Here is a 27,880-nt window from a genome sequence, read left to right on the forward strand (position 1 = left end):
AGAAATCGGTCTTCGAAAATCAGCATAATGGTTTTACACCGTCACAAGAAATGCAATGCATATATATGCACTTAAGCGGGTCAAATCAAACAGAGTCCAAATATTTCAGGGCAACAACTTGTTGGTGTAGCTGCTTTATGTGACGAAACTGTCCAGTGTTTCAGAAGACCTAGATAGCTCAGAGACTACCAAAAGACCTTCATGTCAAAATAGCCATTTTCAAATGATTCATCATCAGACAGCAGCAAAAACACAAGCAAACATTGTGGCACATCAGCAACATGATGTCCAAAATGTCCAAGAATTTCAATATGCCCAGCAACCAAAATTAAAGCCCTCGGTAATTTTGAAAGGTAGACCAGGCTGAAAATCAAGTTCCCTACAAAAGGTTTTATGCATGCCCTTGGACAGATAAGGACGAGGTGAAGTTGTGGATCGATCCGGTGGTCTACACAAAGAATACAACTTATTAGTGTGTGGCATGTTCAGATCCCACCTAACTGAAGAGATCACTAGACGCCAACGAATAACAACACCCAAACTGCTGTTGGACCAGTGGGTCTAACCTCTGCAGTTCAATCTTTGGATACATGCCTCAACAAGCTAGTCAAGGGTCATGTTCACACAAAATGGAAGAAGTGGATGGTTGACAGAGAAAATACCTTTGCAAAAAGTGCAAATATGCGTGCTGCCCCGTTTGATGTTTTGTATTGTTTTGTCATAAAATCGAGGGATGCTATTAGTATACAAAAGTTCATTAGATCATTCAAAGCATTTGGAATATCAAATTCAATCAATGGAGAAAAAGATGATCAGCGTGGTATTATGAAACCAAACGCAGCAGTTCTGATCCAGCGTGGGATCCCTAGGACGATTCCAAAGTGACAAGTGATAATTCAAAATATATGATTTAATTAGAGGCGGTTCAGAGAAGGTTTGCTAGAATGAAATATAAGGATGAGGTAAAGTTGTGGATCGATCCGGTGGTCTACACAAAGAATACAATGAGTCCTAGTCTCGGCCTGTTTAGCCCGCCAGCAGCATGTTATGGCTGTGGAGGGGACATGCCACCCCTGAAATTCAGTTCATAATTTCTGATTGGCAATTCAGAAAATTCATGTAAATATATCGCTCTTTGCTACCCTAACATTTTATAGTCAATTATTCATGACCAATTATTCAGGATCAAGATCTAAAACAGCATTACAACATTAGTTCTTACCATTGGTGTCACATTGAAATCCCATCCCAATTGAGCAGCAAGATTTTGGGTGTAGTAAAATAGTGATACATTCCCATATGTACCCTTATCTCGATATATCACCAAGGTTAGGTTTCCGGTGGTTTCATTCACCTTAAAGCTTGCAGATAATGAAAAACAATCAAAATGTATCCATGAGGTGGCAAAACATTCTTATTATGATAATCTATAATCGTTATTATTGTCACAAGTAGGCTTTCATTAACACTACAATGAAGTTACTGTGAAAATCTCCTTGCTGCCACACTCTGGCGCCTGTTCAGGTACACAGAGAGAGAATTCAGAATGTCCAATTCATCTAACAGAATGTCTTTCGGGACTTGTGGGAGGAAACCGGAGCGCCGGGCGGAAACCAACGCAGACACAGGGGGAATGTGCAAACTACGCACAGTGACCCAAGCGGAAATCGAAACCGGGACCCTGACGATGTGAAGCAACAGTGCTAACCACTGTGCTACTGTGCCACCCAATATAAATTTAATGCATTTTATTGCATAACAATGCAATCATCCATATATAAAAGAAATCTATATATTTATTAAATATATGCTTACATCTTAAACACTTAATGGTGTGCCACTGAATTATGCCTTTTGCACCATCATTTGCATCAACAGTCCTGAAAGGATAGCTTTAAAAATGTAATCAACAGAGAACTGATGTGTTGGCTTTGAATCATAAAATCTAATCACTGTAATCAAACTGGGTAGATGATGTTGTGTGACAATTCCTTTTCACTCCCTTCATCGTTCCCCTTAATTAAATTGAGGGGAATGTACCCAAGTAACTAGCCACTTACCACCAACCGCAAGGCACCAGTATATTCATTCAGAATGCAAATGATGAAGTTCCATATATGATTTTTAAAAGCTTGAATTAAAAGGATACAAAAAATTGGGCATACTACTGATGATCCACTACAAGTTTCCTCTTAGTGTGAAACTTTTATCAGCAAGTTAATAGAACATTAAGAAACTTTCAAATTTGATTCAAGGGTCTGAGACCTGCTGGCAAGAATACATTTATTGCCCATCCATAACTGTTCGCAGCCCTGGTGAGCCTCTCCCTTTGAAACACAACATCGGGATGTTGGTAGATACATTAACTACTTTTACAAATCTGTGTAATTAAGAACCTTACATTATGGATTAGAATCTGATAGGGGCAGGGAATGGGCTGTGAAAGAAGTAGTGTCCTTTTCTTAATCCATACATTCTAATGTTCCTGATATCTATCTGAAATCACCTCAATATATTAGGAGTAGTCCAGCTGTAAGAAACCATTGTAGTATTGTGTGAAGCAAATAATGGCATGATGGGAAAACTAGTCAAGTCTTCTTGGTACAAGTGAATTTAAACTGATTTTCATATAACCTAAGGCCCAGAATACAGAGACAGCCGAGGTCAGCATGTCTTGGGAACTGGGTGACTCTGAGAGTCTAGATACGGCTTGGAGCTAGAAGTAGTCTTTATACATAACAAGCTGAACAACTGTCTCTTTCTGTATGTAAACAACTTCTTCCCTTTCTTAAAACAAAGACAAGATAATGATATGAAACTCAAGTCCCCTAAAGGTCCGCAAGGTGACGCCATTGTAACGATTATTACTTATGTTTTACTTTCAATCAAATTCCTGACCAAGCTGTATTCATGTTATCTTGATCCTATAATGTATAAGAATCGCCTTCTTTTCTGTACTATCGCAGACTTGGGACGGACTCCGCAGTTTGTAATTGACTGCCTTCCGACTCCAAGTATCAGCCATATACTGCTAGCAGTTCTAATTAGTGAATAAAGTTCAGTTTTGCTTATCTAATGAATGCTGTTTGAATTTCTCTATCACAGTCAAGACGCGGGGAAAATATAGAATACAACATTTGGCGCTGCGAGAAAAAATCCAATATCCTGAAGTGAGCTTCCATGAGGGACTGAGAAAAAGTGATCAAAGCCATGACCGGAGTAAAGAGACAGACGCCGGCACAAGGTAAGATTGACCTTGGTCTCTCTCTCTCTCGGATCTGTGCTGCGACCCCTCATCCCTGTCGGAAGTAACTAAACAGGTGACGGTTCTCGAATCTAAATTTGACTGTGAGTACATTTTTTTTGTGTAATTAGCCGCAGGTCAGGGACCTTGTTGATCTCGTTTTTCATCCGCATCAGATTTATACAGGCTGTCAATAAATTTGGGTCCGGGACCCTTTGATTAAGTTTTGGGGTCAGGGACCCTGTCAATAAGTTTTGGGGTCAGGGACCCTCTCAGTAATTGTTTTCGGGTCAGGGACCCTGTCAGTAATTTTTGGGGTCGGGGACCCTCCAATTTGATTTGGTACCAGAAATTTTGTTTGAGCGTTTTTTTGCCTGGGGCACATTTTACTGACATTATGTGACAAACTTTAGACAAAACTAGCGGCAACTCCCCTCTATTTTTCATGTGTTTAGAAACCCCTTCCCAAGAACGTAATATTCGGAGATTGGCTGCAGCGCTGCTTTAAACAATAAATTAGGTAACGATATCTGGCCAGTAGGTAACACAGGGATCTTGGAACTTTGACAATAGCATTTATGCAGAAAAAAAAAGCAATCTGGAAAAAATGCCGCTTTCAAATTGTTTAATTTTACAGTGGAAAAAAAAACAGTCCACTTAACGCGGTGAACAATCACAATGAGTTGGAGAGATAAAGCCCGCAAAAGAGATATTAATGAGTGTGTGAACGGTAAAACGAAAAATTGGGAGACTTTAAAATTGTAATGTGAACTTTGGGATAGAAAACAGTCAAAATGATAAAAAGCAATTCGGCAATAACAAATCTCCTGCCGGCAGAAAAGTAGGACTGGCCAATAAGATTATAGGAAAGGAGGATCCTCCCAGTTGCTCTGGCATGCCGATGTTCTCATATTCAAGCGATACGGAAGACGAGGAGAATTTGAACCCTGGACCCCACCCTCATTTTGCGCTCCCCGATCTTGCAATTCCACTTTCCTAAGTCCTGACTCCCACTTCTGATCCCATTACCAATGAAACTCCTGCTAACATATCCCCCTTAGCGACACGCACTCGGTCACAGACGCAAGCCGTAAATATCGAACAACCCTTCTCTACGGAAGACATGATAATTGACTAAAAGGTGTTGATTAAACGATCCACAATAAGGGAATTATAGAAGTGAAGTTAATGAGTTATCAATTTAGAAGCATGCTGGGAATAATGACTGGATTTTAACATTGTTTTTGAATGAAATTTAGTAGATCAGATGATGTTAACTGACTACTGCTTGGAATGTTGTACTGGCCTTATTATGATAACAAGTGGTTCTTCTGAAGGACAACAAAATGCGTACTCAAATTGTTTTTAAACTAATGGCAAAACATTCATATTTCCTCTTGCAAATGTTCCCAAGCTTCCCAAAATGTTCCAAAGTTGTTCAGTTCACACTATATCAGTTTAAAAGAAAGTAACTTTACAAATAAGAGTAATTGAAATATGAATAAGTTTTTAGATTGCGTGAAAAGACGTAAATGGCATCACGCCAAGTTCTCCGCCCCTTAGATTCTGCAGGAAACATTAACCATTTCAGCAGACAGTTGGTCTTTTCTGAATTGACAAAAGAAATACTTCTCAGAGAACAGCTAATGCCTCTAAAATTAATCAGTGCAAATTGACTTAAATGGAATAACACAGATAAAGTTTTCGAAAGAGAATGAAAAATGTTTTTGTTCAAAATTTGTCCGCAAGGACAAGGGCTGAATCCAAGAAAGAGAAAGAGAGACAGAGGAAGAGATTGAAGGAGAGAGAGAGAGCCAGCGACAAGAGACAGGAACTGTTAGAGATAGCGAAAGAGAGCGAGCCCGGGAGAGGCAGAGATGGAGAGGTAGGCAGATAAAGAGAAAGAGCAACAAGAGTTCCAAAGACAGACAGAGTTATGTAGAGAGGGAGAGAGATAGATAAGAGAGAGAGGGAAAGAATTCATATTTCATTTTTCAGACTTTGACTTTAAAAATTATGTTTCAAGCTGTGATGATTTGAAAGAGGTAAAGAGATATCGATGCCAACATGGTCCTTGTTATTACCTGAAACCTTCGCGATAAAAGGTTCCCGTTAACTTTGTAAGGCGGGTGGCATAGAATCTTTACAGTGTCACCTTCGAGCTGTTAATTAGTTTGTACGGAGCGCGATTACTCCGTGATTTAAATTATAATCTCCTGCAGATGCGGATAACTCTGCTTAATAACACATAAACAGGGCAAAAAGCGTGCGGACCCTGACATAAAACATCACACACGTAATTTCCTTAATCAATTGTTAAAATTGTAATCGGAGGACCATCTGGCATCAGACAAAGTGTGCAATGGGTAAAACTTTAGATACAACTTTTTAAAATGGCAGCGTACTGCAAACGCTGTGTGAACAACTAAAAAAACCTGTCAACAGTAATAGAAGCTCAACAAGTGATTTAGGAAAATAATAGGGCGTCAACTGCTAAAAAGTTAGTTGCTCTATGGAGGGAATATTGTCCAAAATTGAAGGATGCGTCCTTGTTAGCCAGCTGGCAGGATAAAGAATTAAAATTGAGTATAGAATTGACAGGTCTTGAAAACGGAATGCGCATATGGAAAAAAACCAAGTTAGGCTATCCACCTTGATTAGAAAGTTGCTAAAACACTCCTTTAGTTTTTGTTCAAGAATATCTGAGGATGACAAATCTCCCAAAATGAAAAAAAAGGGGAGCAAAGTCAAAACAAGATTACGGTTAGGAACTTAACAATGGATTCTTGTCTAAAATAACTTCAGATCGTTTCAGGCTGTCCACATAGACTCGGCGGTGGTTCAGTTCATTTGAAATAAAAAGAAATAATAAACATCCAGTAATGTCTTTTTCCAAAACACTGGTTAAATAGCAAATATTGAAAATTGACTATTCATAGCACTCTCGCAGGAAGGATGTACCTCAACTAATGGCACCTCACCATATTAGGCAGACAGACACTGCAAATTCGGAGCGGTAATACAGTGCATTGATAATGGTATGTTTATAGAACTGTCTCAAATACGAGGTCACCAGCTGCAGAATTTAATAACTTCTGTGCCTGCGCCTGATTGCTCTGTGTTCTATGCTGGCAGCTAACGTTAACCCTGAGTACCACTGTTTAAAACACCCGATAGAGTCCAGACGAGAGAATATAGTGACCCAAGCCTTGATAACCGCATTACCATATCACCTATCCCGCAAGCCCAGCTTCGAAACTTTCCCCTATTCACTATTCCACAGTGGTGGTCGATTGATTTTGACCCCTCACACTTTTCACCTCCCTTAGATATTCCCAATCCACATGTCACTCTTTGCTACGATCATACAGTAACCTCGCCCGATTTGGAGAGCATTTACCAAGACAAAAGAAGGGTCTGCCTTTCTTGTCAATTTACCCCACAGCCTATGACGTCAGTCGAGACTTGTGTCACCCCACGTGACCCTTTCTGTCAACGAAGGCTACAGTGCCAAGTCCTTGGGATTTCTGGCAGCTGCACTACGAGGACAAGCTGAACCTTTCCTTAATGATAGTCAAACCCTACCCGCAGGCACTTTAGAATATTTTAAATGCCCATTTGTCCACATTGGCACACTGCACCATCATCATTCAACCCAATCTACGACTCCGGAACTACCCGCAGATTTATGGGCAGCCTCCAAACACGAAGTTGGTCTCACTAATGTCCCTCCTGTTGTTATTAGAGTCAAACCTGATATGCCCTTGCCCTCTATTTCACAGTACCCTTTGCGTCCCGAGGCTGAAGAAGGAGTCTCGGTCATGATTCAATTGTTCCTTCAACAGGGGATTTTGATACTGTGCCAATCGCCCTGTAACACCCCGATTCTTCCAGTTCCTAAGATAGGTAGACCATCCGAATAGCGTTTAGTCCAAGACCTCCGGCTTATTAATCAGATAGTTGAACCCTTACATCCTATTGTCCCAAATCCAGCGACAATCCTTAGCAATGTCCCACCGGAATCGACTATTTTTACCCTTCTTGATTTGCAACATGCCTTTTTGCAATACCCTTCGCCCCTGAATCACAGTATTTGTTTGCCTTTACATTTAAGAAGATGCAATACACTTGGACTCGACTTCCACAGGGCTTCATTCATTCTCCAACCCTTTTCTCACAGGCATTGCACTCCCAGTTCGTGACATTAGCACCTCCTGGTGGCTCCAGCATCATTCAATATGTTGATGACTTACTCCTTGCCAGCCCTGATTTCATCGCTAACCAACGTGACACCTTTTACCTGCTCATCCGTCTCCATTTATGGGGATATGTGATCCCGCCCGCTAAAGTTCATAAAGGCCAACGACAAGTCAAATTTTTGGATGTCCTAATAAATGCTACTGATCGCTCCCTTACTCAGGAACGCATTACTCCTATACTGCAGACCCCATTTCCTACATCGCCCAAGCAGATGCGAGCCTTTTTAGGATTAGTGAACTTTTGCAGACAATGGATTCCGAATGTTACTGTACATACTAAAGAATTAACTCCGTACTCCTTTCAAAATGCTCCTCTTTAAGCTACCTGATTCAGCAAAGCAATCTTTTATTACTCTGAAAAACACCCTGGCTATCGCCCCAGCACTAGGACGACCTATGTATGACAGTCCTTTTCACCCAAATTCTTACTGCTGTCCATTTGTTAGCACAGGCAGCCTCTAATCTAACCCTTCACCAACCAGTACAAGTGCATACTTCACACTATCGTGGCTCTCCTAACGTCTCAGCAAACCCAGCATCTGACTCAAGCGCGATTGAGCCGCTATGATGTTTCACTATTGCAAAACCCCTACATCTCTTTTCATTATTGTTCAACCTTAAATCCTGCCGTGTTCCTCGAACAGCCCCCCGATAACCTTGAGGACCCACCACACGATTGTTTACTTCGGAATCACTTCCTTTCCACACCTCGCACGGATTTAACAGACAGGCCTATTGATAATCCAGATCTAATTTTTTATGTTGATGGCAGTTCTTCCATTTCCCCATTTCCCGTCCCACAGTCGAAATATGCCGTGGTAACCGACACTGACGTGCAAGAAGCAGCAGCCTTCCAGACCCCTGTCTCTGCACTAAAAGCCGAGCTATTCGCCCTTACTCGAGCATGTATTTTAGCCACTGACAAAATTGCTAATGTTTACACTGATTCTAGGTATGCCTTTGGCGTGACCCATGATTTCGGCCGCCTCTGGCAACAGCGAGGTTTTCTCACCTCTGTGGGAATTCCCATTCAAAATGCACTTTGGGTTAAAAATCTCCTCGATGCTATTCAGCTACCCCGTCAATTGGCAGTTATTAAATGTGTTGCGCACACGAAGGGTGACACTCCTGTTCAATTAGGAAATGCCCGTGCTGATTCAGCTGCTAAAACTGCAGCTTCATCAACCTCTTTAATTTTTCCCAGTGGGGCTAATCAGGCTCTAAACCAGGTACCTACATTATGGACGAAGGGCATGCCAGAGATAGCTGAAGTTCAAAATTTACAGAGGGACGCCTCTGATTCTGAGCAAACAATATGGAAGTCAATGAGGTGTTCGCACTCCTTGACACGAGACCTCTGGCTGACTCCAGTTGGTCAAGTTTGTATTCCGAATTCTTTATTGCCGTTACTTGTTGATTATTTGCATTCTTGTACCCATCTTGGCAAGGAGGGAGTGGTACAGCTACTCCTAAAAACTTGGTGGCACCCAGATTTGAATACAGCAGCGCAAACGCGGCTGGATCGATGCGTCATTTGCATGAAACATAATAAGATTAAAGGTCCTCCGGGAACCACCCCCTTGCCAGATGATCCTTTTGCTTGTATACAGCTTGATTTTATTGAATTGTCAAAAGCACAGTGCTATAAATATTGTTTAGTAATAATAGATGTGTTTAGTAAATGGATTGAAGACTTCCCCACCACTAATTGTATGGCACATACAGTAGTGAAGTTGTTGTTAACGGAAGTCATTCCTTGTTTTGGGGTACCCAAAATGGTGAGCTCAGACAATGGACCACATTTTGTAGCTCGGATCAATACTGAATTGTGCAAAGCCCTTGTAATTAAACAGCAACTGCACTGCGCGTATCACCCGCAGGCAGCAGGAATTCTGGAAAGAGCCAACGGGACTTCAAAAGAAAAATTATCTAAATTAACTGAAGAAACTGGGTTAAATTGGCTAAAAGTATTACCCTTGGCACTGTTTCACATGCAAGTGACTCCCCATTCGCGGACCGGACTGTCAGCTGCAGAGATAGTCTATGGTCGGCCAATGAGGACTCCCTGGGATGCCCATGAAAAACCCCTAGAGGGAGTAGACCTCCATGTGATGGGGGAACAAATGCAGAACTATTTGAATCAATTAACACTTTCTTTGAAGTTTCTTCACTCACAGGTAAAACAGGTACATCTACCAGTAACGACAGGGACAGCTGTCCCTCGATATCCAGTGGTCAAACCCGGAGACCTCGTGTTGGTAAAAAAACTGGGACAGAAAGAAACTAGGATAACGCTGGAGCGGACCATTCCTCATACTACTGACGACGCCAACTTCGGTCAAACTTGAAGGACGTTCAAGTTGGATACATCTATCCGATTGCAAGAAGATAGTCTCCAACCCAGATGAGAACACAGGATGAAGATCTTCAGTATAATTTTTGGACTTTCTGGACTACTTAGCCTTGATGGCCACTCGGTAGTAAAAAAAAATGAACTAAACGAGACCTGCCTTCCAATACCTATTTACATATGTCATATCTTTACGCCGAAAAATTGAATATTAGCAAGTGTTGGGTTTGTACCCATCTCCCCGTTCATTCAAGGGAAGGAATACCTCTCCAATCTCTCCCCTTTCATACCACAGGAACAGTTGAATGGATTGTACGACAAAATCAAACAGGCATCAGGGGAGATAGGGGGAATATGAAAATATGGAGATCTGTTGGCTATGACATGACTAAATTTTCAGCTTCATATCAACCTACCTGTAATCATGCCTTAACTCCACCCTCCCTCACTGTCCACTCATATAATGTTCAAGGTTCCGTATGTTTTAATAAATCAGGGAAAGGAAAGTTAATGGGGCAAAGTAGATGCAACCTACCAATACAATCCCCTGGATGACATCAGCTGATGATTTTACAGCCTACAATGTCATACCCCAAATGCGCCACCTACCCACCCTTAAGCTTTCCCCCTCGCGAGCAAAAATAACAATTTCTAAAACGGAACGGGCAAGGCATGAACGAACTGATCTACATGGCCTCAGCATTGGAACATCTGGCAAACGTAACGGCAACAGAAGCCAGGGACACTGGACAGGCACTGACCGAGGTTTCAGCTGAGCTAGTGGCTGTCCGGACCGTGGCATTACAAAATCGACTGGCTTTGGATTATCTGTTAGCCTCGCAGGGAGGAACGTGCGCTATCATAGGCCAAGAGTGCTGTACTTAGATTCCAGATGGCTCTGAAAATAACACTAACCTGGCCGACCATATTAAGAGACAGGCTGCTCAAATTCAAGAAATTGGCAGTGAATTTCACGACTATAACCCGCCGGGTTGGCTAGGATGGTTGGGTCATGGATTATTTGACTGGATCTTTAAGGCCTTTTTTCTACTTCTACTAATGCTATTAGGGATAGGATTGCTTTCCTGCTTGTGTAAATGCATTTTCAAACGAATCATGGATATACCTATTTAGCTAGTTGTCATGATATGACAAAAGGGGGGAGTGTAGTATTGTGTGAAGCAAATAATGGCATGATGGGAAAACTAGTCAAGTCTTCTTGGTACAAGTGAATTTAAACTGATTTTCATATAACCTAAGGCCCAGAATACAGAGACAGCCGAGGTCAGCATGTCTTGGGAACTGGGTGACTCTGAGAGTCTAGATACGGCTTGGAGCTAGAAGTAGTCTTTATACATAACAAGCTGAACAACTGTCTCTTTCTGTATGTAAACAACTTCTTCCCTTTCTTAAAACAAAGACAAGATAATGATATGAAACTCAAGTCCCCTAAAGGTCCGCAAGGTGACGCCATTGTAACGATTATTACTTATGTTTTACTTTCAATCAAATTCCTGACCAAGCTGTATTCATGTTATCTTGATCCTATAATGTATAAGAATCGCCTTCTTTTCTGTACTATCGCAGACTTGGGACGGACTCCGCAGTTTGTAATTGACTGCCTTCCGACTCCAAGTATCAGCCATATACTGCTAGCAGTTCTAATTAGTGAATAAAGTTCAGTTTTGCTTATCTAATGAATGCTGTTTGAATTTCTCTATCACAGTCAAGACGCGGGGAAAATATAGAATACAACACCATGAGGGTGTAAAACAGAAAACAGTATTTGCTCCAGAACTGTCTCATGCTGTGGGTCGCCTGCCAGATTTTGCAATACATTACATAATATATTAAACAACTAGCTGAATAAACCAACACACTCAATTAAAGAACTAACTTCAATGTTAAATATGTAACAGTAAATTTAATGCATTTTATTGCATAGCAATGCAATCATCAATATATAAAACAAATCTATATATTTATTAAATACTAAGATGTGCTTATATTCTTAAACACTTACTTAATGGTGTGCCACTGAATTGAGCCTTTTACACCATCATTTGCATCAACAGCTATCTGGGAAACGTGGCCTGCAGCATCTGAAATTTAAAACCAAACCTTTCAAACCAAAGTGGATGACTAAGTGAATTACAAAAGATAAAAATAGAAGAAGGTGCTATAACATAAGTGCAGAAAACAAGTACTGGTTGAGGAGAGTATAACCTGGGAGATGGCTGGTTAGGAAACATGGGAAAGGAGAATGGATTCAAAGCACCAACTAAAGCCCATGTGAAAAGACAAATGGAAAAGTTTAGATTTAATGGTCTATTGGCTGCTGCAAAACCTATACTTACCTTCGGAGGTCGGGAATCCCAATTCCCGATCAACCTCAATCCTCCTGCACATGCCACAGATGCGCAGTTTGTATATGTTACAGTCTTTAGATGAGGACTGGCCTTGTGTGACTGCACAGAAGTGGAAGAACAGTGCAAAAATGTAGGTCACGTGACCTGGAACTAGTCTAGGGAGCAGGACAAGGAGAGGTCCCAAACCAGGGAGGGCGACAAGGAAATAATAGGGAAATCAGTTCATATTAAAGCCCTAAATGAGCCTTTAATGGATTGAGTTCAATTCAGAGACAAATAGAAGAAGCAAAGGAACATAGTAAGAATAGAAAAGTATGGAAATCACTCGCATTTGTGACAGCATTTTGGAGAGAGCAATAGAGTTAACATTTCAGGTCAATTACTTTTCATCAGAAATCAGCAAAAGGATCAGTTTGGAGAGGGACAGGACACAATCTGGCACCCAGTTCAAAATAGAATCACAGTTTGACCAAGGAGACTCGAGGTTGAAAACATTTACATTAATTCAAATATGTGATTGACGAGGAAATTTAATTTTGTCCTATTATGCAATTAAATATATAAGCATATAAAGCATAGAATACACACCCAGTCGAGGAGGGAAGCGGGTCAAATCATCAAAGATGAGCTCCACAGATGTTAGATTCACAAGAAAGAACTCCCGCAACTCAGGAATTTCATCCTGCAAAAGGCATATTTCAATACAACAGGCAAAGCTACATCTGCTCAGAGGTCAGATACATCATCAAAATTCCGTAATATATATGTGTATGTGGCCCAGAACTTCTGATCGCTGGATGGTCATACTCTGGACATACCCTCAAAACAGAACCCCTCGGAGATGAATTCACACTGAATAGGAGAACATTTTCTGCAACGTTTGGAAATCCAATAGGCAATTCCAAGTCAACAGAAGCAGAAGTCCCTTTACCAGAATCCCTTTTATTAACAAAACCAACATCAGTACAACCATGTGCATCAGCTTTCTGTCTACACTGGGAGTGCAGAGGGTCTGACACTCCCTGTGATATATGAAGAAGAGGTTCACTGATTTTCCCCCTAATCAGGGAACTTGTATTTCAATTAGCCAATCTCAAGGTCTAAGTCATTACACCCAGCACCAGAAACTTCAAAAAAAGTCTACAACTCTGAATTAGAATCAAAGACTTCAGAACAAGCGAAATACTTGCCATTTGGCAAGCAGCTGGCAGCAGTACCATTGAGATCACTGACCTACTGAATAATTTGCTGCCTGATACAGATTTACTTAAAAGAAATCAAAAGGGTGTTTGTAACTATTTAAAAGGTAGGTGGGGTGTTAGGGGAAGTACCTCCCAGTCATTGTGGTCCCCTGAAATGTAATTCCTTTGCGGGACTTAAGAGAGAAATTTCCCAGTTTTCCTGCAAACCTGACCCAAGCAACTAAACTGGCTAATATTAATTGGGGAGCAATTCTCCCAAAATATTTTGAAGTGTGGTGTCCAGCGGGAAACATGGTGCGAATCTTGCCCGGTGAGTCGGCGTGATCCAGATCACAATCCACTCGCACTTGAAATTCTTTTGGATGGGGGCGAGTTTTGCAGCGACATAGAGGGGCAGGGCCTAAATACACCAGCAAGCCCAGCTTCGGAGATATCGGGACACCATTTTTAAAGGTGCCCCATTCAGATCTCGCCCCCATTCAGGCCACCTTCACACTGCCAACCTGTCAGTGGGCATCACAGTTGTCATTCCCGCCAGCTTCATGTTGTGCCAGCAGGTGGGAGAATGCTGGAAGTCAGGGGAATCAAAGCATCCCAGAATATTTAAATTAGAATTTAAAAATGCCAATCTGGTTCACACCCAGCAAGGGGGTGAACTAGATTAAATCAACTGCAGTGGGCAGGGAGCATTGCACATTGTTTGGCACCTGAGGAAAATCCAATTTTGGGCCTCTCCTGCTATTCTCCCAACATAGCGGGATTTGTGCTGAGCACAATGCGGCCAAATAATCACCCCCATTATCTTTGTGTATTGTCTCAGAGGATCAGAGTCACGGTACTCCGGTTTCCTCCCACAGTCCAAAGATGTGCAGGTTGGGTGGATTGGCCATGAAAAATTGTCCAAAATTCTATGATTAACCTAGGACAAAGGTTCGGCGCAACATCGTGGGCCGAAGGGCCTGTTCTGTGCTTTATTTCTCTATCTATCTAAACTTCCACCATAACAATGTAGGGTTGGTTTGATGGATAAACAGCTTTTTCTTGTCATTATTACACTCATGTTCATTCAGAATTTAACAATGACAGCAAAGAAAAATACAAAAAATGATAAGTCCCACTAAATGCTATTTTAAGACTGTCAATTAGCAATTTGTCACATCAAAAACTAAGAAAATTAAATATCAAAATTACTGTCAACAATGAGAGCATACAAACTCAACACCTGCCATCAAATTCCCTTCTTTGCTGTATTTATGGAGGTAATAACAAATATGTTAATGCCATCATCAAATTGGTTACCAGCATGTGAATAAATATTACTAATTACTAATAGGGTGGAGCTCCTCTAACAGGAAATTGCATGATTCAAGGTAAATATATGTCCTCACTCAATGACAGTAATCTAGTGGAGTGGTTTGCCCACCTGTTGTAGGACTTGTCGGATTTTAATTTAATCGTTGTTTGAAATTAAAATATGGCAATTAAATTGTGGTTTTATTATACATAATCGTGAAATGTGGCTGTCACTGACAAGGCTGGCATTAATCGCTGATCCCCAAATATTCTCAGGGAGGTGGTAATGTGCAGCCTACATAAACTGCTGCAGTCCAGGTGATGAAGATACACGCACAGTGCAGGTGAGGAGGGTGCTCCAGGATTTTGGCCCAGCAACAGGAAAGCAACAGTGATGTTGTTCCACGTCAAGATGCCGCATGGCTTGCAGGCAAACCTGCAGACGATGACAATCTCAGGCATTTGTTGCCCTTCTCTCAGGAGGTGGAGTTTGCAGGCTTGAAATGTGCTGTTGAAAGAGCCTTGGCAAGTTGTTGCAGTGCATCTGGTCAACGGCTCACACTGCTGTCACTGAGCATCGTTAGTAGAGGAAGTGAATGTTAAAGATGGTGCCGATAAAGCGGGTTGCTTTATACTGAATGGTGTTGAGCTTCTTGCACGTTGTTGGAGCTGCACTCATCCAAGCAAGTGGAGTGTGTTTCATCACATCCTGTTTTGTGCCTTATAGACAGACTTTGGGGAATCAGGAGGCGAGTTGGAATATGAAATGGAAATAGTTATACTTAGAAAGCAAGCGCCACCTTGAGTTCAGTTCTATCAGCCCGCCTCAGGAAAAGTATTTTGACCTCGAAGAGGGTGCACTGCAGATTCATCGGAATTATGTCAGGAATTTAGAAGGTTCAATGATGAGAAACAGTTGCATAACTTTGGCTCACCTTCCCTTGAGCATAGATGTTTTGGAATGATCTAACTGATAATTAATACCAATAATAAAATGATTCAAAATGAGTCGAGAAAGAAGTTGGTAGAAGGATCCAGAACAAGGTACAAAATTTTAAAATGTAAAAAAAATTATATCTAGGCCATTGAGGAATGAAATCAGGCATCACATTTTCACCCGAAGGGTAACAGTAATGTAGAATTCTCTCTCCAAAACGCAGAGCACGTTGGGTCAGTTGAGATTTTTAAAATTGGAAATCAAAAACCAAATTATTTGATAAGGACATCAAGAGATTTCAACCAAAGGTGGCCAAATGTGGAGTTCATATACAGATCAGCCTTGACCTAATTAAATGATAGAAAAGACTAGAGAGGTGGCATATTTTACTCCAGTTCCAATGTATTTGATCTACCATTTATCATACAGTCAAAGGCATTTTTGTACACGAGTCATCATATTTTCTTCTACAGCAGCTCTGCACCTAAATTATGATCACAGAAGAAACAGTTAAGCTGGTCGCATGTTCTAAAATACTTACAAAGCTCTCCAAATAGAATACTGACTCACCTCTAAAATAGTGACATTTATAGCAGTAGCGGCTTCTCCTTCTTCCATTATAACAAAATCAGACACAGACAGAAAATCAAGACCAGGCTCAGCCAATGACTCCTCGTTTAGGTTCAGAGGGAGCAAAGACCCTTGGACTGTCTCAAAAGTGATGTTAATCGCACCTGTATAATGAAAGAAAATATTATTCAAAGCAATAGCTGATACTGAAAATGCAATAACAATGTATATTTCTGATTATTAAGAAATCAAATATAATTCCAGTGGAACAATGGAGTAACTGATAAATTCCGACCCACAGGTGTTTTCTTGATTCCCTTCAGGTTTCAGAGGAATTTTCTATTTTCTCCCCAAAATTGACACAAGGCTTTTTTTTCTCTGTCTCTCTCAGGAGGACAGAAATAGGGAGGAGGTGCAATGGGGCGGAATGTGTATGACAGATATACCAGGCCAAAATAGGACAGACACAATGGGCCAGTTCTACTGTTGTTTCTGACATATTGGTAAGCCAATTCTTAATGTATCTTTTACCTGTTATATATCTCTCCCAATTTCCATTAAACTGTAACAGAAATGAAAATTGGGAGGATGCATAACAGCAACTGATTCGATATCGATCATTTTACAATACTACACAGAAGTCAAAGAGCGCAATCCAATGGCCACGCTGCGCCTGAAAGTCAGGTTGCCGCGGCACAGCATGCCGATGAAAGCCGGAGACCCCGTTCCCGGGATCTATCCAGCTCGCAATGCCTCACGAGATCCAACCCGATCTCGCAAGACGTTGTGATGTAAATCCTTCCCAATGTGGGTGTGATCACTTTTTGATAAATCTGTACATTAGAGCACGACAGCTAGTCTCACTTTAATGTTCAGATTCCTGAGGTTCTCAAAGCGTTGGGATCTATCGGAGATGTCAAGCGAGCACCGTTTGGCACTTGTCTCCGCAAACAGGGACCAGACAGAATGGCACTCGTGGGGGTCCCCCAGTGGATTGGAGGGCCCCAGCTGCATGCCCTTTGGACAGAGTGGTACCCTGGCACTGCTGGTGCCACCCTGGCAGTGCCACCTGGGTGTCAGACTGGCATTACCAATGTGCCATGGTGCCCAGGTGGCACTGTCAGGGTGCCAGGCTGGCATTGTTTGCACACGCACAATTGGGTCTGGGTGCCCTGACTGGACGTTGCAGGGTGCGGGGGTCGCTTCGGGGGCTCAGAGATCAGGACACCACTTTTAAAAAATAAATTAAGAGTACCCATTTATTTTTTCCAATTAAGGGACAATTTAGCATGGCCAATCAACCTACCCTGTACATCTTTTTGGATTGTGGGGGTGGGACTCGAAATGCTAACTCCCTTTTTGCTCCACAGATGCTGTCAGACCTACTGACATTGTCTAGTATTTTCTGTTTTTGCACCAAGCAGGAGCTGTGACCATAGTTGATGCCGTAGGTAGGCCAAGGAGGTGGTGTTCAACGATGGACCTGGACATTGAGGTCTGGCTTCACCTGGGGGGCAGACCTCTCCCACTGCCTGTTAGATCAGATTAATGGCTGGACAAGGTAATTAATAGACCTTAATTTTCCACTTAGGCCACAGGCCAGACAGTCACATCTGTGGTGACTTACCCGGGCCTAACTTTTAGGCCCGATTAAAATTGGCCATTTTAAATTGGGCACTTTAAAACGAGTCACAGTTACTCCAGCACACAGCCTCATGGGAAGTCGAACTGGCCAAGTTTGAATATACTAAAGGTTGGACAGGCTGCCAAGACATGACCGGACCAACCCTGACAATCAACCATCAAGGAATAATCAATCCCATTGATATGCACTGATCTATTGTTGTAAGCCTAGGCTGGGCCAGACACTCAGGCGTCTAGAGTTCCCGCGTCCCCATATTTGGTAAAGGTGTTCATGCGAATAACGCCACTGGAGGTGGACACCTGGGGCAGACCCAGGTGACCTGTCAATTGGATCAGTGGACACTAAAAACCCCTCTCGATACCCCATTGGCATAAGGCCACAGTAAGTAGAAAAAGAGCGCAAAGTCAAAGGGGGATAAACATAGGCACTCCGGACCCCTCGGCAGCGAAGACTTGGTCCGGGAGGTGACCTTGACCAGACCAGAAAGAAGACCAGACCAGACCAAAGAAGGAAGGAAGGAAGAGACTGCCAGTGAGAACCACCTTTGTGAAGATAGACCAGAGGAACGCAATGATCATATCCATAGCCCTACCAAGCCAACTTTGCGGTAGTATACACTAATCTTGGTGAATATTTTGTCTGTAATTTATGGATTAATTGTGTTAAATAAATATTGTTAAATTTGAACTTGTGTTTGTGGTTTGTTCTCCTTATTAATAAAGACACCTAGGTAAAATCTTTCAGTAAGTGGACTGGTCAAAAGTAACAGGTTGTACAGATACAACCCCCCCCTCACCCCTACCCCCACCCCGGCCACTGGTAAAATCATGATCACCAATGGCAGGCGTTCTAATTTCACGTCCATTTGCCTGCTTTCCTATAACATTCATATAGGTAGGGCTATAATCGGACACACTGAAGAGTCAGAGCAGAGGAGGAATATGTTACCTATTCCCATTAGGATGCTCTAGCAATTTTGAATGAGCCACAGTGCATCAAGCACCCCAGAAATTCCAACCACTGCACCACCAATGGGAAGTGTAAGTCCTACTGGGACTAATAGCAGGTATATGTACCATTGTCCATCAACCACTTTCACAAAGGATGCCCCTCTGTGCCTCTTCAGTGACGTTAATTGAATTTGTCTCAATCCAGATTTTGGGCTCACTCGCCGAATGGAATGGTGCTGGTTCAAGGATTGGTACTTCAGTAACATGGATGCTTGTTGCTTTACCACAACAAGTGTGGTTATCCACCCTCAATATTAAATTACCTTTCCCTGAGATTTGGCATGGGCTCACTGGCAAGTCACAACAATGGGTGGAAGATTCATCTTGTATATTTCCATTACCTCAACACATCTCAGATTCCTACTTTAGTAACTGATGCAACGTTAGTCGAGTGTTCAGAGAATTATGTCATTAAGTTTGGAAACGTACTGCCATTTATACCCTTTATGTGACTATAAATACTCCGAGAACAAAGGTTTGACTTCTTATGTGTGGTGTTACTCGGACATCATATTGACTAAGTCACTTCATAATGCAAAAAGGAAACAAACTAACAGGTTCTCTTGTCTAATTTCAAATCTAATCTATTTGAAATGTATAATTTAACATTGTTCAATATTTTGTTACCTAGGGATCCAAATTCCCGACTAATGAACAGCTGAATGATATTATTGCCTTCCTGAATGGAAACAGTTTGAGACGACGGAGCAAACTTCACTACCCCATGTGGTTCATCACTGGCCTCCACCGTAAGAACAGCTTCATATCCCTCGCTATCAATGACAGCTGCACCTGTTGAGGGAACACCTGCCAAAGAAGAATTTAAAAAAAGATAATCCTCTTATTTTCTTAAAATCCCAAGTTAATTATAAGCATAATTCATCATCTTTCAGAAATCACACATGGATCACCAGATATATTGCTACGACTTATTTAAGAAACTTCCGCTGGAAGTTCAAATCACATGCAAGGTTTTTAGGGGTTGTGAAGAGTCATTTGTAAGATGGACGAAAGACAGCTGATGCAAAGGTCACTTAATTCATCTCCCAGGTCGGGTTCCCAATCAATCACGGGGGAACACTGATAACATTTTTGGAGATATGCATTTGGAGAGTGCACTGCCCAGCTGCAGACCTTCCAGAAAAAGGAATGCAGGAAGTAGATGGCTACCTTTGAAGTAGATAACAAGGAAATCAGGTCATGGTAAAGAATAAGTTCAGAGGAAGCCGTTAACTAAAATTAGGTTACATTTTCGTCTTCACTGTATGGACAGTCGCCAAGAAGAGTATATCTCCTGTCCTTAAAGAACCCACGCAATGACAATCAGGCAGATTCTGTAACAGGAGAATATCTACATCCTCCATGAGGAGAAGATGAAAATTTACCTGAAGTCAGGTGATTTAATGACCATTTAAAATGGAAACTGAGACGTGCAACATCAATGGGAGGATGATTTCCCATATTGGTCAGAACATGGTTTAACATACGCTGTGCAACAGTCAGCTGTTTGCCGAGGCATAGATATCCCCCTCTCGGCTCCAAAGATCCAGACTGGGCAGCTACAGCAGCAGTTCCCCCACTGCCCCTCCAGCCCCACTCCCCTCCATCACCACTCTTCCTTTCTTGCCCCCCTCCACCACATGCAGACCTATTTTCTGCAGCCAGGCTGTCTATTATCGTGGTAGCCCAGAGCCAGCAGACTGACCCGTGTTGCTCAAATGCCAGCTATCTCAATGCAAATTCAACTGCCCAAAGGTGAACCAGGTTTCCCCCCTGAGACAGCTCAGTTTATTTGGGGAGGGAGCTTGGGGGTGGTGGAAGAGGGCTGGGGGGGGGGGGGGGGGGGGGGGATTCATTCCGTCATCTCCAAGGGACCCAAATCCTGCCCACTTGATCCTCTCCTAACTCAGTGCCCTTACAAACCCCCTTGCTAGCAGTCATCTACAATAAATCCATTCCTTTACGTACTTTCATGAGTAATATCATAACTACAGAAATATTCTACTTAATGTTGCATATTACCTTGAGTTCTGATATTTGACAAAATAATCCTGTACTCCTCCTTTTCTTCAGGAATACCATCATCAAATATGTGGACAAGAAGAGACGCATTTAAAATACCCTAAAAGGTTACAGAAATTGCACTCATAATTAGATTAGAGAGAGGATACAACAGAAACATGCACAGGAAATCATGGCATCAAGCAGGACAAGTATTACAGCAGCTGATCAATCATAAGAAATTAAACTTCCAGTAAAGGTATAACTGTAACAAGCACAATGGATTTAAAAGGGAGAGAAGCAGGGAGACTATCTGTTAATGTTTTCAGAGGAAAATAAGTTATATTGTGAGGATGTCCTGATATTTTTTATCTTCTGGTGAACAGCTGACAAGTTAACTCATTCTGGCACAATTACCTCTCTGGATTATCAATGAGGTTATCTTGGCAAGTACTTCATCGTCGTGAATGGCAACCCAATGCACAAATAGGAGTTTCAATTAGTTACTTCAATAATGGACATAAAGGACAGGTGTGTGTGTGTGTTTTTTGTGGAACAAGTGGTTCTTGCTTACATTTCTAAATGGTTCAATACTGACTTAAAAATTATGTCCTATTGTTTGGGACTCACCCGCCGGAAGAAATCATTTTTACCCTATCGAATCCCATAATCATTTTCAACATCTTGATCAGATCACCCCTCGATCTTCTATAGTCAAGGGAATATAAACCATGTTTACTCAACATAAAAGTTAACCCTTTAACCCCTGGTATCTGATGTATCTGTGTTGTACCCTATCAGCATTGCAGTTTGTATGCTTGTGAGGTGCTGGTGAATTATTGTCCTATACTCTGTACATGATGTGATCGAGAGTGGCCAATGATGAACGGGTGGATGTTTAAGTGAATGATTGAAGTGCCTATCAAGTGGTTTGCTTTGTTCTGAATGGTGTTGAGCTTCTTGAATGTTATTTCAGCTACGACTATCCAGCCACGTGGAGAGCATTCCATAACATTCCTGACTTGTGGGTTTGGGAAACACTGGAAATGAGCAACTCACTCAATAATGCCCAGCCTCTGATCTGCTCTGGTAGTCACTGGTCCAGGTGAATTCATAGTCAATGCTGAATTCTCACCCCATCCATCAGGAGCCAGTGGGGAATTTGGGTGCCCTGAGGAACATCTGCAGCTGTGGTGACAGGTGTACGTCCTAAAGCGGTCAGGATTAGTCTCTGGACCACTCTCCCACAACGGACAAAGTTCTGGTAAGATGGTCAGGTAGGCAAGAACACCACCTATGACATAGCACTGAATACAGCCCTTTCTGCTCCCTACAAGCCCTCCCACAGGGATCTGTAAATTCCAGTCTCAATTATGTTAAACTTTCGACGTGCCAGAGTTCCAAACAATAAAACTGCAGCTGATCAGTAAATTAGCACCTGTTCCCAACCCCCGCCCCACAAACTTACAACACTAGTGGTACAGTTGCACGGACGTTCGATCTGGTTGCTCTTGGTGACGCTCATAAAGTTAAAGAAAACATTGAAACACAGCATGTACAGCAATACAGACAATAGCAGAATGGATACAAAGTTGGCTGAGTGACAGAAAATGTTCATTTATCAGACTGGAGGAAGGTCCACAGTGGGGATCCCCAGAAATTGGCAATAGGACTCTAATTTTTCTGGATCTGTATTCATGACCTAGGCACAATTCTCATGATTGGTGATTAAGTTCTCCCCTCAGCAGGAAAACCAGACTGATTAGCACTAGTAGCGACACCAACATGCCATAAAATGGCACTTGAAATGTTTTACCATCAAACAGGCTTTAAGTGCCATTCCTTGACACACCGGTGTTCTCAATGGAGCTGACAGGTCTCATTCCTCTGAGGTGGGAGCGCGATTTTTAAAAGGCACCCCAATCACAGAATTCTGCTGCTGGCCCGCTCCCCCCCATCCTGATCTTTGGAAACGCAACCCCCTTAACCTCCCCTGCCCAACTCCCAGCCACCCCTTCAGTTCCCCCCTCCATTCCCCTGTACCCATTTCCCCCCCTTCAAGAACCACTCAGGCCCAATCCCTTGGCAGTATCAACCTGAATGCTTGCAGTCTGAGGGATAGTGTCTTTCATAATGAAGAGAAAGCTCTCATCTTGGCCACAAAACCCGTTAAGCAGTCAGTCAGTATCTAGAAATTAAATTTATCTCATAATAAAGTGGAAGTATTCTCATCTGGGTTCCTAAACCCTTTAAACCTGTCAATTTCAAAGGTCTTTGGGATGAAGGTAGAATGTGCAGTTTTACGGTTTGGAACTCTGGCACATAGAAAGTTTAACACGATTGAAACTTGAATTTAAGGTCCCCTTTAATGTAGGGGGAAACTTGAAGTGTTTTTCTCACAGTCCATTTCATTGTCTTTTAAAGTGGTTTGTATGCCCAGAAGGTTAAAAGCCATGAACTGCATTGCTTGCATTCAATTTCATACACAATTGTCTCCTAAAAGCTTTTTGATTGAAAGGTGGAGGCAGTTTCAAAGGGGGGATTAAGATTGTTTATTTATCTAGCTCTGCAGCAATCCATTAACTCAGGGACGCAGCAGGTTTTGTAACCACAGCTTCTTTTTAAGGCTGCCTCTTCATTCTCAAGGGCTTCCTAGAAACAACAGGTGCTGCCTCCATACCTGCAGAACTACATAAATTAACAATCTTAATTCTCCCTTTGAAACTGTATGACTCATCAATCACAAAGCTTTTCAGAAAATGAATGTGAACAAGGCAGTTCAAAGGCCTTCTCGGCATTCAAACAGTCTTCAACGCTTTAAAGGGCAATGAAATTGACTGTGCAAACATCACTTCAAAGGTTTCCACCACATTAAACAGGTTACTTTTACCTTCATCTTACAGATCTTTGAACTTGGCACACTAACTGCACCCTCAGCATCCTGGAGGAAATTGTAGGGAGGAGTACGCTATGCCTTGCCACACCTCAGACTGCAAGATACCAGGAACCCATTTTTAAATACTCGTCCATGTGACGCCCGCCTGGGAAGGGCGGGAGCAACACGTGCTTCCAACCCGATAATGGCATTCAAATGAATGCTAATGAGCACCTTGCATGTTCGTACCAGTGCAGGGCGGGAAACCCGTTATGGCCAGTGCGGCAGGCCGGGAGACTCACAACGGGCTTGGTGCCCGACGCAAATCCCAATTTTGGCCCAACATGGAACTGAGCAGGCCATCACAAATCCCGGCCCTAGACTTGGCTGTATAGATCACAATTTCAAATCTGGCAGATGACACAAAACGTGGAAGTATTGGGAATTGTGAACCGGATAGTGATAAACTTGGGAGAATATAAACAGGTTGGTAGAATAGGCCAAACATGTGGTCAATTAAATTTAATGCAGAAGTGAGTGATACATTTTGGTAGGAGGAACGAGACACATTTTGGTAGGAGGAACGAGAAGTGGCAACATAAAATAAAGTGTGCAATTCTGAACGCAGTGCAGGACAAGAGATGTGGGGGTATACATGCACAAACTGTTGAAGGCGGCAGGTCTGATGAAGTAGCTAAAAAGACATACAGAATACTGGGCTTCATAAATAAGGGAGGCTTTGACAAACCTGAATAAAACTCAGCTTCAGCCTCAATTAATATTGCATCTTTTCTGGGCCCTAAACTTTAGAAAGGATATGGAAGCATTGGAAAGGTCAGAATTTTTGGAGGTGAGCATCACTCTCACCGGGCCAGCATTAACAGCCCATTCCTAATTTGCGCCTGGGCTAAACAGCTGGCTTTTAAGGCAGAACAAGGCCAGCATCACGGGTTCAATTCCCGTACTGGCCTCCCCGAACAAGTGCCGGAATGTGGAAACTAGAGGCTTTTCACAATATCTTCATTGAAGCCTACTTGTGACAATAAGCGATTATTATTATTATTGATGTACTGCAGTTTTGCCATGAATACAGTTAGCATTTGAAAGCTTCAATTTTTTCACAAGGTTTTGTCTTTCACAATATTTAATTGTACATCTATTAAATACAGAAAGAAAATTATGAAAAACTAGATTACACATATAGCAGTAAAAAGCAGATAGTATATAACATTGTCCTCACTTTCAAAGCACAAGCACTTCATTTTGCTGACATCAAGTTCAACAATGGATCTACTAATATAACAATGGATCCGCTAATATAAAGCAGAAACAACCGTGCTCAGTAATTCAGGGGAGTATTCTAATTACTTACTTCGGAAATAAAAAGGGTCCCATTAATAGCCACAAAATTTTCCTGAGCGTATTTCCCATGGATGTTCCAGTCAATAGTAATGTTTCCCTGTCCAGGAGCACTCCTTTCAACCCAGAACTGCAAACTTTCCCCTACAAATTAAGAAGCAGAATCAGATTGGACCATCAACCCTTTTTCAAATATACAGACAAGCAGCTGTATGCTTAGCAGTCATGCATTGTGGCTTATTAACCAAACACTTCATGCAAAGTTATACAGAGAAAATAAAAACAAAATTAAAAACAAACATTTGTTTAATCTTGCAGTCAGGAAGTGTTCAAACTACATATCGCAAATGTAACAAAGTAACAACGTGAAGGTTAACTCAACTGAGAAAGACTTTTTTCCCCCAAATTACTAATGACAGAGAAATTCTTTGAACCCTGAATAAATTTTACAATACAATACAAACAAAACAAAAGAATTTTAAAACAACCCACCACTCTCTAGGTGTAAAACAGTTTTCACTTCAACATTAAAACTAAAAACGTAACTAGTTCCCAAGCTTTGTTTAAGAAAATCAATATTATAAAAAAACAATACCATAGTACTCGCTTTAGATTGAAATGTCACAAAACATTATTAACAAGGGAGGCATGCAGTGTTAGTTTTACCACATTCCATGAAATGCAACTTACAAAGCTACAATAGATTAACAATTTAGTAAAGAATTCAACTCAACAGATTAACTTACAAAACAATTACAGAATAACCAAATTAATACAGCTTCCATTTATTTCTGTGCAGCAGAACCGAGTGACACAGGGTTATGTTACTGTCATTGAATTTTGAATGTGCAGGTGGTATATATGTCCCCCACCATCTTTGCCACCCCATCTGTCATGAGTATCCTATCTGATTGTGTTGGTGATGGAATTAATCTTTGTATCTGTGGCTATAGAAGTGTAGAATGGTTACAGCATAGGCTATATAGTAGATTTATTGCTCCTGAGGTTTCATCATGGATTCCTGCTTGAAGAGAGTCAAGTTGAGTTTCATTACTGCAGGGTTACAACGCTACCTGAAGTTCAGGTTCAATTTAAGCAATCTGAAGAGTCGGAAGTTGGATGATTTACTTTCTTGAGTTGCTGCAGTCCATGTGATGTAGATACACAAAAGTGCGGTTAAGAAGGGAGTTCCAGGATTTTGATCCAACAATAGAGAAAAATGGCAATAAAGTTCCAAGTCAGGATGGTGAGTGGCTTGGAGGGAAACTTCCAGGTGGTGGTGTGTCCATGTGTCTGCTGTCTTTGTCCTTCTGGCGGGTAGAAATCACGGGTTTGAAATGCGTTGTTGAAGGAGGCTTGGTAATTTGCTGCAGTGCACCTTGTAGATGGTACACACTGCTGCCACTGTGCCTTGATGGTGGAGGGAGTGAATGCTTAATGGTGGATGGAGTGCTAATCAAGCAGGTCGCTTTTTCCTGGATGGTCTTGAGCTTCTTGAGTGTTGTTGGAGCTTCACTCACCCACAAAAGTGGAAGGTATTCAAACACACTCCTGACTTGTGCCTTGTACATGGTGGACAGGTTTTGGGGAAGCATGAGGTGTAGAATTCCCAGCCTTTGTCCTACTCTTGTAGCCACAGTATTAATATGGCTGGTCCAGTTCAGTTTCTAGTCAATGGTAACCCCCAGAATGTTGATAGTGAGGCATTCAGCAATGGTAATGCAATTGAATGTCAAGGGCGATGATTAGAGTCTCTCTTTTTGGAAATAATCATTGCCTGGCACTTTTGTGGTGCATATGTTACTTGCCACTTGTCAGCCCACACCAGGAGCGGGATTCTCCGACCCCCCGCCGGGTCGGAGAATCGCCGGGGGCCGGCGTCAATCCCACCCCCACCGTGTCCCAAATGCTCTGTCACCAGAGATTCGGCGGGGGCGGGAATCGCACCGCGCCGGTCAGCGGGCCCCCCCCACCCCGGCAATTCTCCGGCCCGCAATGGGCCGAAGTCCCGCCGCTGTCAAGCCTCTCCCACCGGCGGGAATCAAACTACCTACCTGACCGGCAGGAGCAGGCGATGCGGGCAGGCTCCGGGATCCTGGCGGGGGTGCGGGGCGATCTGGCCCTGGGGGGTGCCTCCACGGTGGCCTGGCCCGTGATCGGGGCCCACCGATCGGCGGGCGGGCCTGTGCTGTGGGGGCACTCTTTTCCTTCCACCTTTACCATGGTCTTCACCACGGCGGAGGCGGAAGTGACCCCCTCCCCTGCGCATGCGCGGGGATGACATCAGCAGCCGCTGATGCTCCGCCGCATGCGCGGACTTACGCCAGCCGACCAAGTCTCTTCGGCCCCGGCTGGCATGGCGCCAAAGGCTGTCCACGCCAGCCGGCAGAGCGCCAACCACTCCGGACCGGGCCTACCCCTTCAAGGTGTGGGTTTGGCCCCTAAAGGTGCGGATACGTCTGCACCTTTGGGGCAGCCTGATGCCGGAGTGGTTCATGCCACACCATCACACCGTGACCCACCGCCCCGCTGTGTAGGGGAGAATCCTGGCCCTGGTATTGTTCAGGTTTTGCAACATTTTGACATGGGCTTCTCCAGTATCTGAGTCATCGCAAATGGTGCTGAACATTGCACAACAAGTGAACATCCATACGTTTGGCCTCATGATGGAAGGAAGGCCATTGATAAAGCAGCTGAAGATGTTTGAGCCTAGGACACTACCCTGAGGAACTCTTGCAGTGAAGTCCTGGAGCTGAGATGATTGAC

The 27,880-nt window shown here is 42.6% G+C and overlaps 1 protein-coding gene across 8 annotated transcripts in view; it reads right to left on the reverse strand.

The window, feature by feature from the left end:
- adgrv1 (adhesion G protein-coupled receptor V1) overlaps positions 1 to 27,880 on the reverse strand; it is an 838,553-nt gene that overhangs the window by 559,185 nt on the left and 251,488 nt on the right. For all 8 annotated transcript variants that reach the window (XR_005461637.1, XM_038805279.1, XM_038805282.1 and 5 more), the window contains 7 exons: positions 25,128 to 25,258; positions 20,902 to 21,001; positions 19,507 to 19,686; positions 16,225 to 16,388; positions 12,811 to 12,904; positions 11,877 to 11,955; positions 1,223 to 1,361 (listed from right to left, as the gene is read on the reverse strand). Coding sequence is in view for 7 of the 8 variants with exons in the window: in XM_038805279.1 (XP_038661207.1) it covers positions 1,223 to 1,361; positions 11,877 to 11,955; positions 12,811 to 12,904; positions 16,225 to 16,388; positions 19,507 to 19,686; positions 20,902 to 21,001; positions 25,128 to 25,258 (887 nt within the window). In the remaining variant the exon portion in view is untranslated. The remainder of the gene's footprint in view (positions 1 to 1,222; positions 1,362 to 11,876; positions 11,956 to 12,810; positions 12,905 to 16,224; positions 16,389 to 19,506; positions 19,687 to 20,901; positions 21,002 to 25,127; positions 25,259 to 27,880) is intronic.

Source organism: Scyliorhinus canicula, chromosome 8 (genome assembly GCF_902713615.1).
Source record: "Scyliorhinus canicula chromosome 8, sScyCan1.1, whole genome shotgun sequence".
In the NCBI taxonomy this organism is placed as follows: domain Eukaryota; kingdom Metazoa; phylum Chordata; class Chondrichthyes; order Carcharhiniformes; family Scyliorhinidae; genus Scyliorhinus; species Scyliorhinus canicula.